At 40.6% G+C, this 15161-nt stretch overlaps 1 protein-coding gene across 3 annotated transcripts in view; it reads left to right on the top strand.

The window, feature by feature from the left end:
- Wdtc1 (WD and tetratricopeptide repeats 1) overlaps positions 1-15161 on the top strand; it is a 68161-nt gene that overhangs the window by 39318 nt on the left and 13682 nt on the right. For all 3 annotated transcript variants that reach the window (XM_046468589.2, XM_046468588.2, XM_046468587.2), the window contains 5 exons: positions 7364-7410; positions 7749-7860; positions 11007-11194; positions 13921-14103; positions 14843-14937. In XM_046468589.2, coding sequence (XP_046324545.1) covers positions 7364-7410; positions 7749-7860; positions 11007-11194; positions 13921-14103; positions 14843-14937 — 625 coding nt within the window. The remainder of the gene's footprint in view (positions 1-7363; positions 7411-7748; positions 7861-11006; positions 11195-13920; positions 14104-14842; positions 14938-15161) is intronic.

Below are 15161 nucleotides of genomic sequence, written 5' to 3'. Positions count from 1 at the left end.
AATAAAGTGGTATCTAATTGTTTTGATTTTCATTTCCTTGATGGCCGGTGATGTTGACACTTCTTTTCATGTGCTTATTGGCCATATTGGTTTATTTTCTTTGGGTAAATGTATTCACATCCTTGGTCCATTTGGATTATTTGTCTTTTTGTTGATGAGTCATAAGAGTTTTATTTATGTGATTTGAAAATTTTTTCTTTGTGTTGTTTTCTTCCCTTGTTTCTTTTTTATTTTTCAAAAAAAATTTTTTTATTTGGAGACTGGGTCTCACTAGTTTCTCCAGGATGGCCTTGAACTTGTGATCCTTTCTTGGTAGTGCCTTTTATGCACAAAAGTTTTACCTTAAATAAAATCAAATTTAATTTTTTCTTTGTCACTCCTGCTTTTGGTGTTGCATCTAAGAAACATTGCTATGCTGGGTGTGGTGGTACATGTCTATAATCCCAGCTACCTGGGAAGCCAAGGCAAGAGGATTGCAAGTTTTAGGCAAGCCTTGGCTACTATGTAGCATAAACCCTGTCTCAAAATAAAAAGCAAAAAATAAAAAAAGTTCAGTGGTAGAACTCCCTTGGGTTCAATCCCTAGTGCTATCCCCCCGCCCCCACACACATATACAAAGACTATCCTCCCACTGAATTGTTCTAAACCCTTATCATAAATCAAGTGACCACAAATGTATGGAATTTTTTTTATTAGCAGCCAACTGTATTCCATTGATCTAAATGTCTATCCTTATTCCAGTACTATTTTGTAGCATGTTATGAAGTTGGGAAGTATGAATCTTCCAACTTTGTTTTTTTCCAATTCCAAGATTGTTTTTTTGGTTATTCTGGTCCTTTGAATTTCCATACAGATTTAAAGTCTACTGCCACCTGTTTTTATAAATAAAGTTTTATTGGAACACAGCCACACTCATTCATTTATGTATTGTCTGTCTGCTTTAGTGATTCAATGGTAGAATTGAGTAGTTCAGACAGAGACCATATGGTGTGCAAAGCCTAAAATATCTACTATCTGGCCCTTTAACAGAAAACGTTGTCAACCCTTCCTTTAGATAATGGAGTAAACGCATGCTTTGAAGCACCAGAGGTCCATTCATTCTAGATATGCCATTCATTAATTCACTCATACATTCAGGCACATATCAAGTGCCCACTGTATGCCAGGAATATTCTAGACATTGGAGAGATGAATATAGCAGCAAGTAAGTCCAACACAGTTCTTGTTCTCTTGAAGCTCATTGCCATGGCCTACAGCACTCCTTTAAATTCTGGTCTGCACTTACTTCCCTGAGCCCATTTTGTTCATCTTACTTGTCCCTTTCATCACTATGCTCTGGCCACTTTGGTTTTCATTCTATTTCTATAGCAAAACAAGCTTCTTCCTACCTTTGTGTTTGTTCTTCCTTACATGTGGAATTATTTGCCTTGAGATCTTTTTGTACCTCATTCCTTATCAACATTCAAATTTCTTAAGTATCACTTCCTCAGAGAGGCTGTCCCTGACTACAGTATATCTAGAGCATGTCCTGACCACCATGTTTTATGTTCTTCATAGCACTCACTGCTCTCTGACTCCTGTTTATTTTTCCTCTCCCCACCCCACTGGAGTTTTCTGCCTTATTTACCACAGTAGCCTTTGCATGTATAAGATGCCTAGTACATAGTAGTTCTCAGATACTTTCAGGAATTGAATAACTAAAGAGAACTTGCAGAGATAGAAGATGTAGGCTCAGTATAAGGAAAAACTTTCTAGTGTGAATTATTGTTGTTGCCTTGCCTCACTATACTTAAAAATATTTGGAATTTTAGCTATATATATTCAAGTTGAAATATATTTTAAATCACTCCATTTCAAGACTTCTAGAAGTAGTAATGTAAATGTATAACACTAAGGGAGAAGTGAATAGATATGGTTTAATCTTTTTATAAAATATTTTTTAGTTGTTGATGGACATTTATTTTATTTGCTTCTTTATATGTGGTGCTAGAATTCGAACCCAGTGCCTCACACATATGAGGCAAGAGCTCTACTGCTGGTCTACAACTCCAGCCCCATGGTTAATCTTTAACATGGAGGTTCTATGACCATTGGTAGTGATGCATAGGAGGAGAAAGCTAATGTTATAGGTTGGGACGTGAGGGGGAGAAAACAAAATCTCATCAGCTCCATGGAGATACAGGAGGTATGTTGGTCTGACTCAGTCGTGTTTCCCTGAGCCAGTACAATGCTAGCATATAGCAAGCATTTAAGTTTTAAGAGAGAAAGTTCTAAATAAAAAATAGGCAATGTGACATTATGGTTAAAAGCCAAGCTCTGGAATCCTTTGTCAGACAAGAGCTCACATTCTAGATATGCCAGGTTCATTAAACTTTTTCTTTATCTGAAACATGAGGATAGTAACAGTGTTTCCCTCATAAGGTAGTTGTAAAGCATGTATGAAGGGCACAGTGGAAGTGGTGAGGCAGTATATATTAGCTGCTACTGCTAAAATCTTTTCTTTTTCTCTTTCATTATTGAGGTATGATTTACCTAAAATAAAATGCATTTATTTCAAGCATTTGGATGAATTTTGACAATTGTGTGACTACCACACTCAAGATTTAAAAAAAAAAAAAAAAATGCTTCCATCACCTGAGAACATTCCCTGTGCCCTTTTTCTTTTTTCTTTTTTTTAATTGTCTTTGTCACAATATCTTTATTTTATTTTTATTTTATTAATTTATTTTTATGTGTTGCTGAGGATCAAACCCAGGGCCTCACACCTGCTAGGCAAGTGCTCTACCGCTGAGCCACAATCCCAGCCCCTGGTACCCCTTTTCAATCACCTTCCTATCTCAAAGCAACTACTTTCTGGCTTCTGTCTCCATGGATTAGTTTTGCCTATTCTTGTACTTTGTGTAAATGCAATTTTATAGTCTGTAGTCTTTTATATCTGGCTTCTTTTGCTGTGTTTTTGTTTTACTCATGTTACATGTTATCTATGTTCATTGCTTTTTATTGCTGAGTAGTATTTCACTGTATGGATATACCATAGTTTGTGTATCCATTGTTCTGTTGTTGTTGGGTTATTTCCAGGTTGGAGCTTTTAAAAATAAAGCATCTATAATATCCTCATACTAGTCTTTATATGGACAGATGTTTTCATTTCTCTCAAGTAAATATCTGCAGTGGACTTGCTGAGTCACAGGGTAGATATAAGCTTAGCTTATAAGACATTGCCAAACATTTCTCTAAGGCTATAAGGCAATGGTAGCAGTAAGATTTTTTTTTTTTTTTTTTTGGCAGGGGAGGCTGTCTCAAAAAATGAAAAAAGGGTTGAAGATGCAGCTCAGTGGTAGAGCGCCTCTAGGTTCAATCCCCAGTATGGACCAAAAATTTAAAAATTAAAAAAAAAAAAGTTTTGTTTTGTTTTTTGGTCACCCCTCACCCACTTTTTTCTTTGTGGTGCGGGGGATTAAACCCAGGGCTTTAGCTGGGCCCACCTGTAATTCCAGCAGCTCGGGAGGCTGAGACAAGACGATCATAAGTTAAAAGTCAGCCCAGGAACTTAGCAAGGCCCTAAGCAAATTAGTAAGACCCTGTCTCTAAATAAAATATATGAAGGGCTGGTGATATGGCTCAGTGGTTAAGTGCCCCTGAGTTCAATCCCCAGTTCTAAAAAATAAAAAAATAAAAATAAATAAACCCAGAGCTTTGTGTACACAGCCCCTCCCTTTATTTTTGTCATTCACTGTTAAACTCTGGTATGTCCTAAGCACATTTTCTTCTATTCTTCACTGCAAATATAGATTGTATACCTGTGGCCAAGTCAGCTATTTATCAAACCCAAGATAACTCCTCTTAAACACTTTGTTCTTTGAAGAATAGGTTCTAAAATGTGTCTTCTAACTTGTAAAGGCCTTTAATAATATTTTTTGCTATAGTTACTTTGTATTTTTGTAATGGTTTGAAATTTTTTCCTATACTTATTCCAGTTTACCTGCCTGTGAGCTTTTTAAGCATATAAAGAAGAATCCTAAGTATCATATTTAATATGTCTACTATAGACCCTATCTTCTGCACTTTGGATGGGCTACTAATTTGAGGACAAATATAGTCATTCTGTTTTTTAGTTGGTGTTTTTGATTGTTGGTTTGGTTTGGTTTGGGTTTGGTTTTTTTGGTACCAGAAATTTTTTTAAGTTGCTTGGAGCTTCACTAAGTTGCTGAGGCCACCTTCAACTTATAATCTTCCTGCCTTGGCCTCCTGAATCACTGGGATTACAGATGTGTGCTACCATACCCAGTTCTCAAATATAATCCTTCTGGAAGCATTAATACATTTCTCATTACCTGAGGGCCTGAAATCCTCAGTTAAAATCTGCCATGTGTCTGTTAGTCGTACTACCTTCTGCAGGCTTCCTAACCTCTCTGAGCATTGCTTTTCTTATTCCTGATATGAGTAATGAGAATGGTCTCTTAAATGAGGTAATGGATGTAGAGTAGGTGTTAGTTTCATGTTGCTGCCATACAAACTTAGGAACAATACAAGTTCATGATCTTACAGTTCTATAGATCAAAAGTCTGATATAGATCCCACCAATGGGTTGGCAGCGCTGTGTTTTTTTCTGCAGATTGTATAATAGAATTCATTTTCTTGCTATTCCCAGCTTCTAGAGACTGCTGCATTTCTTGGCTCCTGGCCTCCTTCCTCTAACTTCAAAGTCAGCAACAGTGGGTACAGTCCCTTTCACACCTCTTTTTCTCTAGTTCTCTGCAGCCAGGAAAGCTTCTCTGATTTCAAGGATTCGTGTGATTAGATTGGGCTCACCTATATAATTCATTGTAACCTCTCCTGTCTCAAGGCCCTTAATAACTGCCTCTGTGGCACAGTAGATAATGCACTGGACTTTCAGCCAAATCTGCAGTGGCCATTTTTTGAGATAGCTCCCCCTGCCCAAAAAAAAAAAAAAAAAAAAGCCCTTAACTTTAATCACATCTGCAAAGTCTCTTTTGCCACCTAAAATTACATATTCATAGGTTTTAGAGAATTAGGACGTGGACACCTGCAGGGGGCCATTATTCTACTTGCCATGAATAGTTTAGCACTATACATAGCTCTTTGTAAACCCTCAGTAAGTGGCAGTCATTCAAGGCCCTTGGTGCTCTGTGAGATTTCAAGGTAAAGCTGTGACCCCTGGCACAAGTAATTTACAGTCAGGTGAGTAAATGAAAGAGCTAAGGACAGAAATTCTGACCCAGAAAGAGTGACCAGTGATTTGACCAGAGTGTCATGGGAAGGCTAAAGGCCTCAGATCAGCAAGTGATCTGGCAAGTTTAAGCAGAGATGTGTCCGTCATGTGCACAAGTGAAGAACCTGTGAGGAAATGGGTTTCAACCCAGATGAGAGTATTTATAGGACAAAGAGCAAGGGAAGGAGAAGGCAAAGGAATAAGCTTTTTTTTGACTAGGCAGTTGGGAGATTAGACTTGACCATATCTCTCAGTTTTTTCCACTAGTCCCACTAACTGGACTCATTTGGTTAGTTAGGCAACAGATACATGCCAGGCACTGTGCCTGGCCTTGGGGATTCAGTAAACATAGTCCACAAAGTTTGCTTTCTCAGGGCTGGTGGAAGAAAACAACCACATCACCAAAGAGCCATAACACAGTATGACATTAGAAGCCCTTAGGAACATACTTTCTCCTTCTAAAAGACGGGGAAGAAACTATCTATAAACAGAGACTTGAAGAATGAGTTGGTTAAGATGCTTTGGGTCACAAATGACAACCCAGCTCAAATCACTTTTAAGAAGAATGAACCAGGGGGCTGGGGTTGTAGCTCAGTGGCAAAGTGCTTGCCTTGCATGTGTGCGGCCCTGCGTTCAATCCTAAGCACCACATAAAAATAAAAATAAATAAATAAAATGAAGGTATAAAAAGAAAAAAAGAAGAAGAAGAATGAACTGATTGTCTCACTTATTTACTGGAAGGGCAGGAGTAGGTTGGTGCCAGGCTTGGTTACTCTTATTGGTCTCCAATATTTTAGGATCCCTTGGCTAAGCTTCCCCTGCATATTTATTTCACTCTCAAGCTAACTTCCCTCATGATGGCAAATGTGTGCATAGTTCCAGGTGTCATGTCTATATCCCTAGAATTCAAAGGAAGGAAGACATCTTTTCCATAGACTGTCACCCCAAAATGAAAAAAACACCATTTGCAGAGGCTCCCTCCCAGTACCTGTTCCCCATTGCGTCTGATAGGGGTCACAGGTTCATTTCAGAGCCAATCCCTATGGCAAGTGTCTGCCATGTCCTATTTGGTTTAGGCCAAAGTCCCTGAACCCATTACTGTGGCAAGAACAATGAGTTTGTGCTTCCTGAAATATATATATATCTGATTTGAGGCAGGGAGATAATTACAAAATGTAAATCAGGGTGCTATTAGGAAAGAGGGAAGGTGAAGAAACAGAATGGTATGTAGGAATGCCTAGTGACTTCTTCTCTCCCACCATGTGAGACTCAGTCTGTTCTCTGTACCTTCTGCTTATTCATGGATACTCTGTCTTCATAACCTTAACCTTGCCATTATTTCTCCCTGTGCATGCTTTCAACTTCAGCATCTCTCTTCATTTCTCAAATCAAATCCCAAAGATAAAAACTCTAGCCCAGTTTACTGCACCAGGCTTCAAAAGATCTGAGACTGGTATACTGTCATGTCTAGTATCCAAATAGTACCTCGCTTGTAGTACATACTTGATAAATATAAGTAAACAAATGAAAGATTATTCTTCTAGTTATTTGGCCGCCTTTGTGTCAGATGCTCCTCTGAGCAAATTTTCTTGGCTGAGGGGCTGTCCCTTGGAGGGACCATTGACATACCCTTCTAGTTGTAGAAGCAGAAATATTTTGGATCTCACTTCTACTACTTACTACTATCTGAACTTCCGTTGACTTTTCTACAAAATGGGATCAGTGAAACCTGCCCTTCATAGTTCAGAGGTGCCCAGTGACAAGTGAGATTATGAATATGAAAGTACTTTATGTACTGTAGTATGCCAAGCAGTTTAGTCAATTCTGGCCACCCACATTCACTCTCAAGCTAACTTCCCTCAGGATGACAAAATGTGTTCAGCATGAAGTCAAAGCCCATCATTCTGTGGAAAACACTGAAGATGGGAAGACCAGTTTATGCTCGGGGCGTAGCTCAAGGATAGAGCACTTGCCTAGGATGTCTGAGGTCTTGGTTCAATCCCCAGTATTAAAAAAAAAAAAAAGTGAAACAAAACAAAAAGAAAGGCAAGTTTTTCTGCTTAGTTCTACTTCTCCCCAGGAGGATTTCTAACTGGCTCTCTTTTTGTCCCTTGCCATTTGCCTTCCCAGGGTCACTCAGGATGTGTCAACTGTCTGGAGTGGAATGAGAAAGGAGAGTAAGTATGAGCTAGAGAGTTCTGAAGGAGGCGTGAAGAAGCTGAGAGAAGGGGCTTCCTTCTTTTGAGTGAATCTAAGTAAAAAAAAGCTACTCTCTTCTTATGTTTAGGCCATAACTTTTAATACAGTTAAACTATCAATCCCAGTTAGATGGAAGGGTGGGTGACCATCCAAACCCTGGTTGTTGTTTTTTTTGTTGTTGTTTTTACTAGTCAGTGTATTCAAGGATAATGGGAAACTTCTAGTTCTTTGGGTCCCAACTTCTATAAACTGGGAATGTGGGGAGGGGGAGCCTGGGAACTTGAGAAGAAGTCAAAGCCCATCATTCTGCTTGCAGCTTGCTGGCCTCTGGTTCCGATGACCAGCACACGATTGTGTGGGACCCGCTGCACCACAAGAAGCTGCTCTCCATGCATACAGGACACACTGCAAATATCTTCTCTGTCAAGGTGAGCAGGGCAAGCCAAAGAGCAAATGATGGTGTGACTGGGCTGTGGGCATGGTCATGTTGGCATGTGTATGTCTCATGTACCCTCTGGGGTCACAGACCCTCCCCATGGTCTGAGCCTTTGATGGTGATGCCTGAAGCTTCATCCCTTTTCCATGCCCTTCTTTGTCTTTTAGAGCCAAGAAGCCAACTCGAGATGGACTTACAATTATGTGAGCGTTGAGGGTGGGGGGGATGATTCTGAGCTTGAACAATTTTTTTAAAGAGGAATTTATAATTGATATTACAGTTCAATTAAATAATTGATTTTTTTAAGAAAGAGGCTGGGTGTTTCTACAATCCCAGCCACTTGGGAGGCTGATTCAGCAGGATTGCACATTTACAGCCAACTTGGGCAACTTAGTGAAACCCTCTCCCAAAGTAAAATTTTTAAAAAGGCTGGGAATGTAGTTCAGTGGCAGAGCAATTGCCTAGCCAGCTCAATGCCCTGGGTTCAGTCCCCAACACATACACCTACAAAAAAAGAATGAGCAGATACCCGAAGAGAAAGTAAATCAAAGAATTCAACACCTACTTATTTCCCAAATAACTGAACCATAACAGATTTAAAAGCTCAAAATATATCTTAAACTTTGCCTCTTTCCCAAGCTCTGATTCTCATCTCCTGTTCCAGAGGCCAATTCCATATTTCTGTGATTTTTAGAGACATAACAATGACAGTTCATCTCTTATATGACCAACAGAGATTGCTTTCCGCCCCTGCAAAGTTTTAGTCTGTGCATTCAGATTCGGGGATGGGGACCTGAGCCACCAGTTTTGCATCATGGAGCATAAAATGTCGAGTTCTTAATATACCCTCATGGTAAGACCTTGGACAAGTCACTTACACATAGCCCATCAGCCTCCTCTTCTGTTTAAAAAGAAAGAAAGTGTAGAAAAGGATTCTGTCTTCAGGTAGTCAAAATACTAGGTGTATTTACAGTATTTCAACAATGCCCTCCCCCTAGTGGCAACTATGGTGTATGATGTGTAGTTGCAGCCCTAGGCCCATGGCCATGGCCAGGGCTTTCCTGTTTATTTCTGTTGTGTGTGGAGTATATGCTATCTCTAGACAAGATTAAAAACTACTGATTGTCCCTAAAGATGACTGAATTCTGTCTGTTTCATCTATCCCAGTCTAATGTGCCAGTGGAGAAGAATATATGGAAAAAATGGATGTTGCTCTTCCATAAACGTTTAAAGCCAAAGGGAATTGCAGCTATTTAAATGCAGAGTGATGCCCCTCACACAGTACCACCACTCAGCCTTAGTGTGGGTTGGGAAGAACTTTTCAGTTCAAAAACAAAAAACTAAAAGTTGGGTATGGTGGACATGTCTGTAATCCCAGCTACTTGGGAAGTTAGAGGATCACAAAGTCCCGACAGCCTGAGCAACTTAATGAAACCCTGTTTCAAAATTAAAAAATTTAAAAAAAGGTCTGTGATGCAGTTCAATAGCAGAGTACTTGCCTAGCATGTTTGAGGCCTTGGATTCAATCCCCAGTACTGAAAAAAAAAAAAAAAAATTCAGGGCTGGGCTTACAAGTTGGTAGAGTGCTTGCCTCACATGCACAAGGCCCTGAGTTGAATTTCTACTACCACAAAAAAAAAAAAAATAGTCTTTTGAACTCAAAAGAAGTTAGATGACTCTAAGTAACCCAAAGTTAGGTGATAGAACTGCCTGCTTTTATTCCCCTTATTTGAAGCAGTATTTGTAACTCTTATGATCTTGCCAGATATCATCTAGAGTATGGTATTCTCGGCTTCATCATGATAGTGGGACTCTCATTTTGTTTTTTTGATTGTTTGTTTGTTTGGATGCTGGGGATCAAACTTATGGTCTCACACTGGGTGTGGTGGCCCACACCTGTAATCCCATGCCTGTAATCTCCAGAGGCTGAGACAGGGGAATTGTGAGTTCAAAGCCAGCCTCAACAACGGCAAGGTGCTAAACAACTCAGTGAGTCAGTAGGGCTGGGGATCTGGCTCAGTGAGACAGTAGGGCTGGGGATGTGGCTCAGTGGTTGAATGCCTCTGAGTTCAATCCCTTACACCAAAAAAAAAAAAAAAAACACCTTACGGCCTCATGTATGCTAGGCAAGCACTATTCTACTGCGCTACACCCCAACCCTAGAAGTCTCATTCTTAGCTACATAGAGATGGATTTCTTGGTAGTCAGCCCTTTCCCAAGGTCTTACATTTGAACCATTTTCACTGTTTGTTACTATAAGGAGTGATGCTCTGAGCATTTCCGTACATGTCCCTTTTTCTTCTTGGATTACTTCTTAGAAGTGAAAGTTTTGGGTCAAAAGGTAAGAATAGCTTTTTATCTTTGTTACCTATTGCCAGATTATTCTCCAGAAACAGTTGAACCAATTTAAAGCACCCGCTACCTTAAAATTCCCTGAAAGTTATTTTCTCTTTAGGACTAATTTATTACTTAATTTCTAGGTTATTAAATAGTCGTGGTGGGCTGGGGGGTGTAGTTCAGTGGTAGAGCACCATGCTTAGCATGCATCATCATTATTAATCAATCAATAAATAAGGCAGTATGGTATGTGGATTTGGTCTTGCTGCATGATAGGTACTGAAACTCAATTTTTAAACTTATTTACTAGGTACTGGGGTTGAAACCAGAACCTCACATATGCTAAGTATGTGCTCTACAACTGAGCTACATCCCAACCCCCAAATCCTATTTGAATGAGCTCTTTTAAGCATCAGTAAGATAAAGTTGCTGCCTGGTAGCTAGTACATGGTAAATTTTTAGAAAAAAATTTTTGATTATTATTTACTGTTACTTGGGGAAGAGTCAAAAGAAAAGCATTCCTCAAGTAGTTAAATTTGGCATAGGTCATAACCGCTCTGGCAAAATTAAAGTGTGTATCTTGATTTTGACCTTTACGCCTATTGGCTGCTAACTGATATCTAAAGTGTGTGTGTGTGTGCGCGAGCACACATGCACTTATATGTGAATTGTCTTGGATGAGATCATTTTCTTGTCTTATATGGAGAAGGAAAGGGCATACTGACATCCTGGCTCATCTCCTTCAGTGGCCGGCTCTGTCACTACCACCTGCCAATCTCTTCTTCAATCTCTCCTGAGCAGTTCCTGCCTCATGCTGGGGACCGCATCTTGATCACGGGAGCAGCTGACTCCAAGGTGCATGTCCATGACCTGACAGTAAAGGAGACTATCCACATGTTTGGAGATCACACAAACCGGGTGAAGCGCATCGCCACAGCACCCATGTGGCCCAACACGTTCTGGAGTGCTGCTGAGGATGGGCTTATCCGGTAAGGGTCTGGGCATCAAGTGGCCTGTGGCTCCCCTGCTCCCAGGGCGTGGTGACTCCCCATTCCATCTGCTTACAGTACGTCCTCCCATAGGCCTGGTTCCTTCTTCCAACAGAAGTCCAGCTGCCTTTTTCTGCCCAGAGTAGTTGTCTGTGTACAAACTCAATTGGGAACATTTGCTTACCCCATCTTCACCATGCTCCATCTCTGTCCTCCGTCTACCACCTCTAGGTCCGTTGACCTTCTCCCACAACCTCAGATGTCCAGATCTCTGCCATTTCTGGGTGTTCACACTTGCTATTTCCTATCCCTGGATTCTCTGTCCACAGTTCTTTCCATGTCTGACTCTGTCACCAAAGGAAATCAGCTTGAGTCACCTCTTTAGAAATACTTGTCTAGGGGTTGGGGTTGTGGCTCAACCCCACAACTAGCATGTGTGAGGCACAAGATTTGATCGTCAGCACCACACAAAAATAAATAAAATAAAGGTATTCTATTCATCTACAACTAACAAAATTAATTATGTTATTACGTTAATAACGTAAATTACATTATTCTGTTTCATAATCCTAATTGCATCCTCTATAACTCTAATCACCATCTGTAGTTACTTTATTTTTTTAATTTTTTTTTAGTTGTAGTTGGACATAATATCTTTATTTATTTATTTATATGGAGAAGGAAAGGGCATACTGACATTTGGGTGCTGAGGATTGAACTCAGTACCTCATAGGTGCTAGGCAAGCGCTCTGCCACTGAGCCACAACCCCAACCCTTACTTTGTTTTTTGCTTGTTGGTTTACATTTTTGTCTGTGTCTGCACTTGAATAGTAAACTCTCTTAGAGCAACTCCATGTCTGTGTTATTCTTTATTGTGTCCCTAGAATGTGCCTGGCACATAAAGGTACTTGACACATTTCTCTTGAACAGTTTTGTCATTGAACATATTTCTGGGACAGAGAGAACCAGCAGAAATTGGAAAATACTGTCCCCTTTTCTAGTGACCTGTATTGTTACACATGTGCCTCCACTTCCTTCATTTCCTTCAGCCTGAAATAGCATTGCTTTCTTTTTTTTTTTTTTCCGTGTGTGTGTGTGTGGTACTAAGGATGAACCCAGGACCTCCTGCATGCCAGGCATGCACTATACCAATGAGCTACACCTGCAGAAGTCCCGCTTCCAAACCTTTGTGAGATTGGGTCTCATAATATTGCCCAGGCTTGTCCAACTCCTAAGCTCAAGTGATCCTCCCATCTCAGCCTCCCAAGTAGCTGGGACTACAAGTACACACTGCAGCACTCAGCTATTATTGCCTTTCTTTAACCCCTTTCTTCAGATGCATGTTTTCTGGCATGGTTTCCTATCTCCCCACCCGGCTTTAATCTACCTCCGTTGAGTTCCTATAGGACTTTGTCTCTCTTCCCTATTACAGAAAAGAAGTCTCTAAGTCATGTGTAAGCTATAACACAGTAGCTATGAGCAGGCCAGAACTGGAGTGAAGTCAGAACTGGAGTGAAATCCTACCTCTCACCCAGTGTTTGACTGGAGAAGATTACTTTACCTCCGAACCTCAGTTTCCTTAAATGTAAAATGGGAATAATCACAGTATTAATTATTTGTTCCTTTGTTCATCTGAACATTAAAATTGAAATAGCACATGTAAAATTTTAGTATGGTACTTAGGAAGCATTTGATCAGTGGCATGTGCACTTGTTCAAACTGACTGCCCAGGCTGTGCCAGGGATGCTGAGCATCTTGGGCATGGGGTAGAATCCTAGGGACTGAGGCATAGTCACAGCAGGTGAGCTTACTCTGGGCCTTCTAGAATAGGAGGGATTTGGATGATCCAGGAAAGTCTAGTGGCTTCCCAGCACAAGTTGAGTTTGTGAAGGCAGGGATAAAAGTGACATGTACAGGACAGAGGGTTCTTAGTTGTAATTGACCCACGTTTTGAAAAAAATGTGGAGTTATTGAGGAATCGCTACAGTTTTGGGGACAGAGGTAGGAGACTGGTATAAAACTGTTTTGGAAAGAACATTCTGGTAAGGATGACTTAAGAAAGGCCAACAGCAAAGAGATTATTGTAGATGTTTAGGCAAGAGGAAGGTGAGCATGTGGGTGATGTCCCTCCCAGCTCTCTGAAGGTAACTGTATTATAAGCAAAAAAGTTCCCCAAGCTGGAGCAGTAGGATTTTGCTGTAACAGGTGTTGGCATTTCCTTTACCACGTGGATGGGATCGTTCTTCTAGGTAGCTCTTAGATGATATCCAGATTTTCTCTCTCTCTTTCTTTTTCTTTTCTCCCTTCATCTATATCTTCCTTTGTTTCTTGAAAGAAAATAGATTAGGAAGGAGCATAGCAGAATAGTCTAAATCCAGTCTTGGCAAGTCAGCCCTGTTCCACACCTAGGGACAATAGTAGACATAAAGCATGTTTTCACTAAGCATTGTAATCAGCAGTAGTATAATAGTACCCATAATACATCTGTAAAATAAGTACAGTAGTATCTACCCTAAGGGGTTACACTAGGATGAAAAAGAATGTGTGAGAAACCTACTACAGGGGCCTGGCACACAGTGGGCACTAGGAAATGGGAGAGAGGTTTTGACATTCTGATACTTTACATATGGGTCTAAAGCCCCTCCAAATCCTTGAATAACAAGGACTCTGCTTCTTGCCTGCCTACTACACAAGGACCCCATCCCTAACTTTGTCCTCTCTCACAGCCAGTATGACCTTCGGGAGAACAGCAAACACTCGGAGGTGCTGATTGACCTGACAGAGTACTGTGGCCAGCTGGTGGAGGCCAAGTGCCTCACAGTCAATCCCCAGGACAACAACTGCCTGGCTGTAGGGGCCAGTGGGCCCTTCGTGAGGCTCTACGACATTCGCATGATCCATAACCATAGGTATGGTTCACTCAGCCTCCTGGGGCAAGACCCTGGGAACTGGCCACCCCTTTCCTTCATTTCCATGCCCTCTTCATTTTTAAGTGTTGTCGTTGTTTGTTTGTTTTTTAATCTTGTGATTCAAAAATATTAACATATGCTTGTTTGAAAAATGTGAAAAGTTTAACAAAGAAATTACCCAAAATCTCATGGCCTGAGAGAAATCACTATATAGATTTTCTCCTGGTTATCTTACCATGATTGTGTTTGCACAGTTAGTTTTATACACGCAATTTCTTTCTGCATGTATTTTATTCTATTTAAAATAAATAAATAAAGAGGAATATACTGAGTACCCCCACCCTCACAACAACCCCCAAACTAAGTGGCTTCTGCAGCCACACTACATAGCTTGGAGTGGGCCTTGAGCCTTAGATTCTATGTCTGTAAAATGGGGGAAATGAAGTGGCCATGAGAATCCACAGAGTTTTCAGGACCTCCTTGGCAAAACACTATAGTGTCTGTGTCCATATCTGTCTAGTAGCTGGACTTTGGAGTCACTTAGGTAAGGAAGAAAGGTGCCTCCTTTATTTCTCAGGAACCTAAACTTAGGCATCCTCTAGTGGGGGTCTGGTCTATCTAGCCAGGGCCAGTGCCTGAGTTTCTTATTGTTTTTTTGGTTTGTTTTTTATTTAGGGGGTGTGTGTTTGTTTGTTATTGTTTTTAGAGTTTTAGCCTATTTTATTTTTCTTCCCACCAGAAAGAGCATGAAGCAGAGCCCATCAGCAGGTGTACACACCTTCTGTGACCGGCAGAAGCCCCTTCCAGATGGTGCAGCCCAGTATTATGTAGCAGGTAGGACTCAGCCAGCTCTGGTGCCAAACTCTTGACTGGATGCTTACTTACCTACCATTCTGGTCAAGAGTAAGGGCTTTAGAGTCAGACAGATCTTTAATCCTGACTCTAATGCTAAACTTCATCAAATTACTTACCTTTAATGAGTTTCTTTTCTGTAAACTGGGGTTGTAATCTAGGAGATAAAGCAGCTGGCCCAGTATTGATCATTGGGCTCGACACTG

This window comes from Marmota monax, unplaced genomic scaffold (genome assembly GCF_021218885.2).
Source record: "Marmota monax isolate L192 unplaced genomic scaffold, Marmota_monax_Labrador192_F-V1.1 WCK01_AAM20220418_F8-fsc00008, whole genome shotgun sequence".
Taxonomy (NCBI): Eukaryota; Metazoa; Chordata; class Mammalia; order Rodentia; family Sciuridae; genus Marmota; species Marmota monax.
Note: the sequence above shows the minus strand (reverse complement) of the source record. Positions and strands in the feature narration are given on the sequence as shown.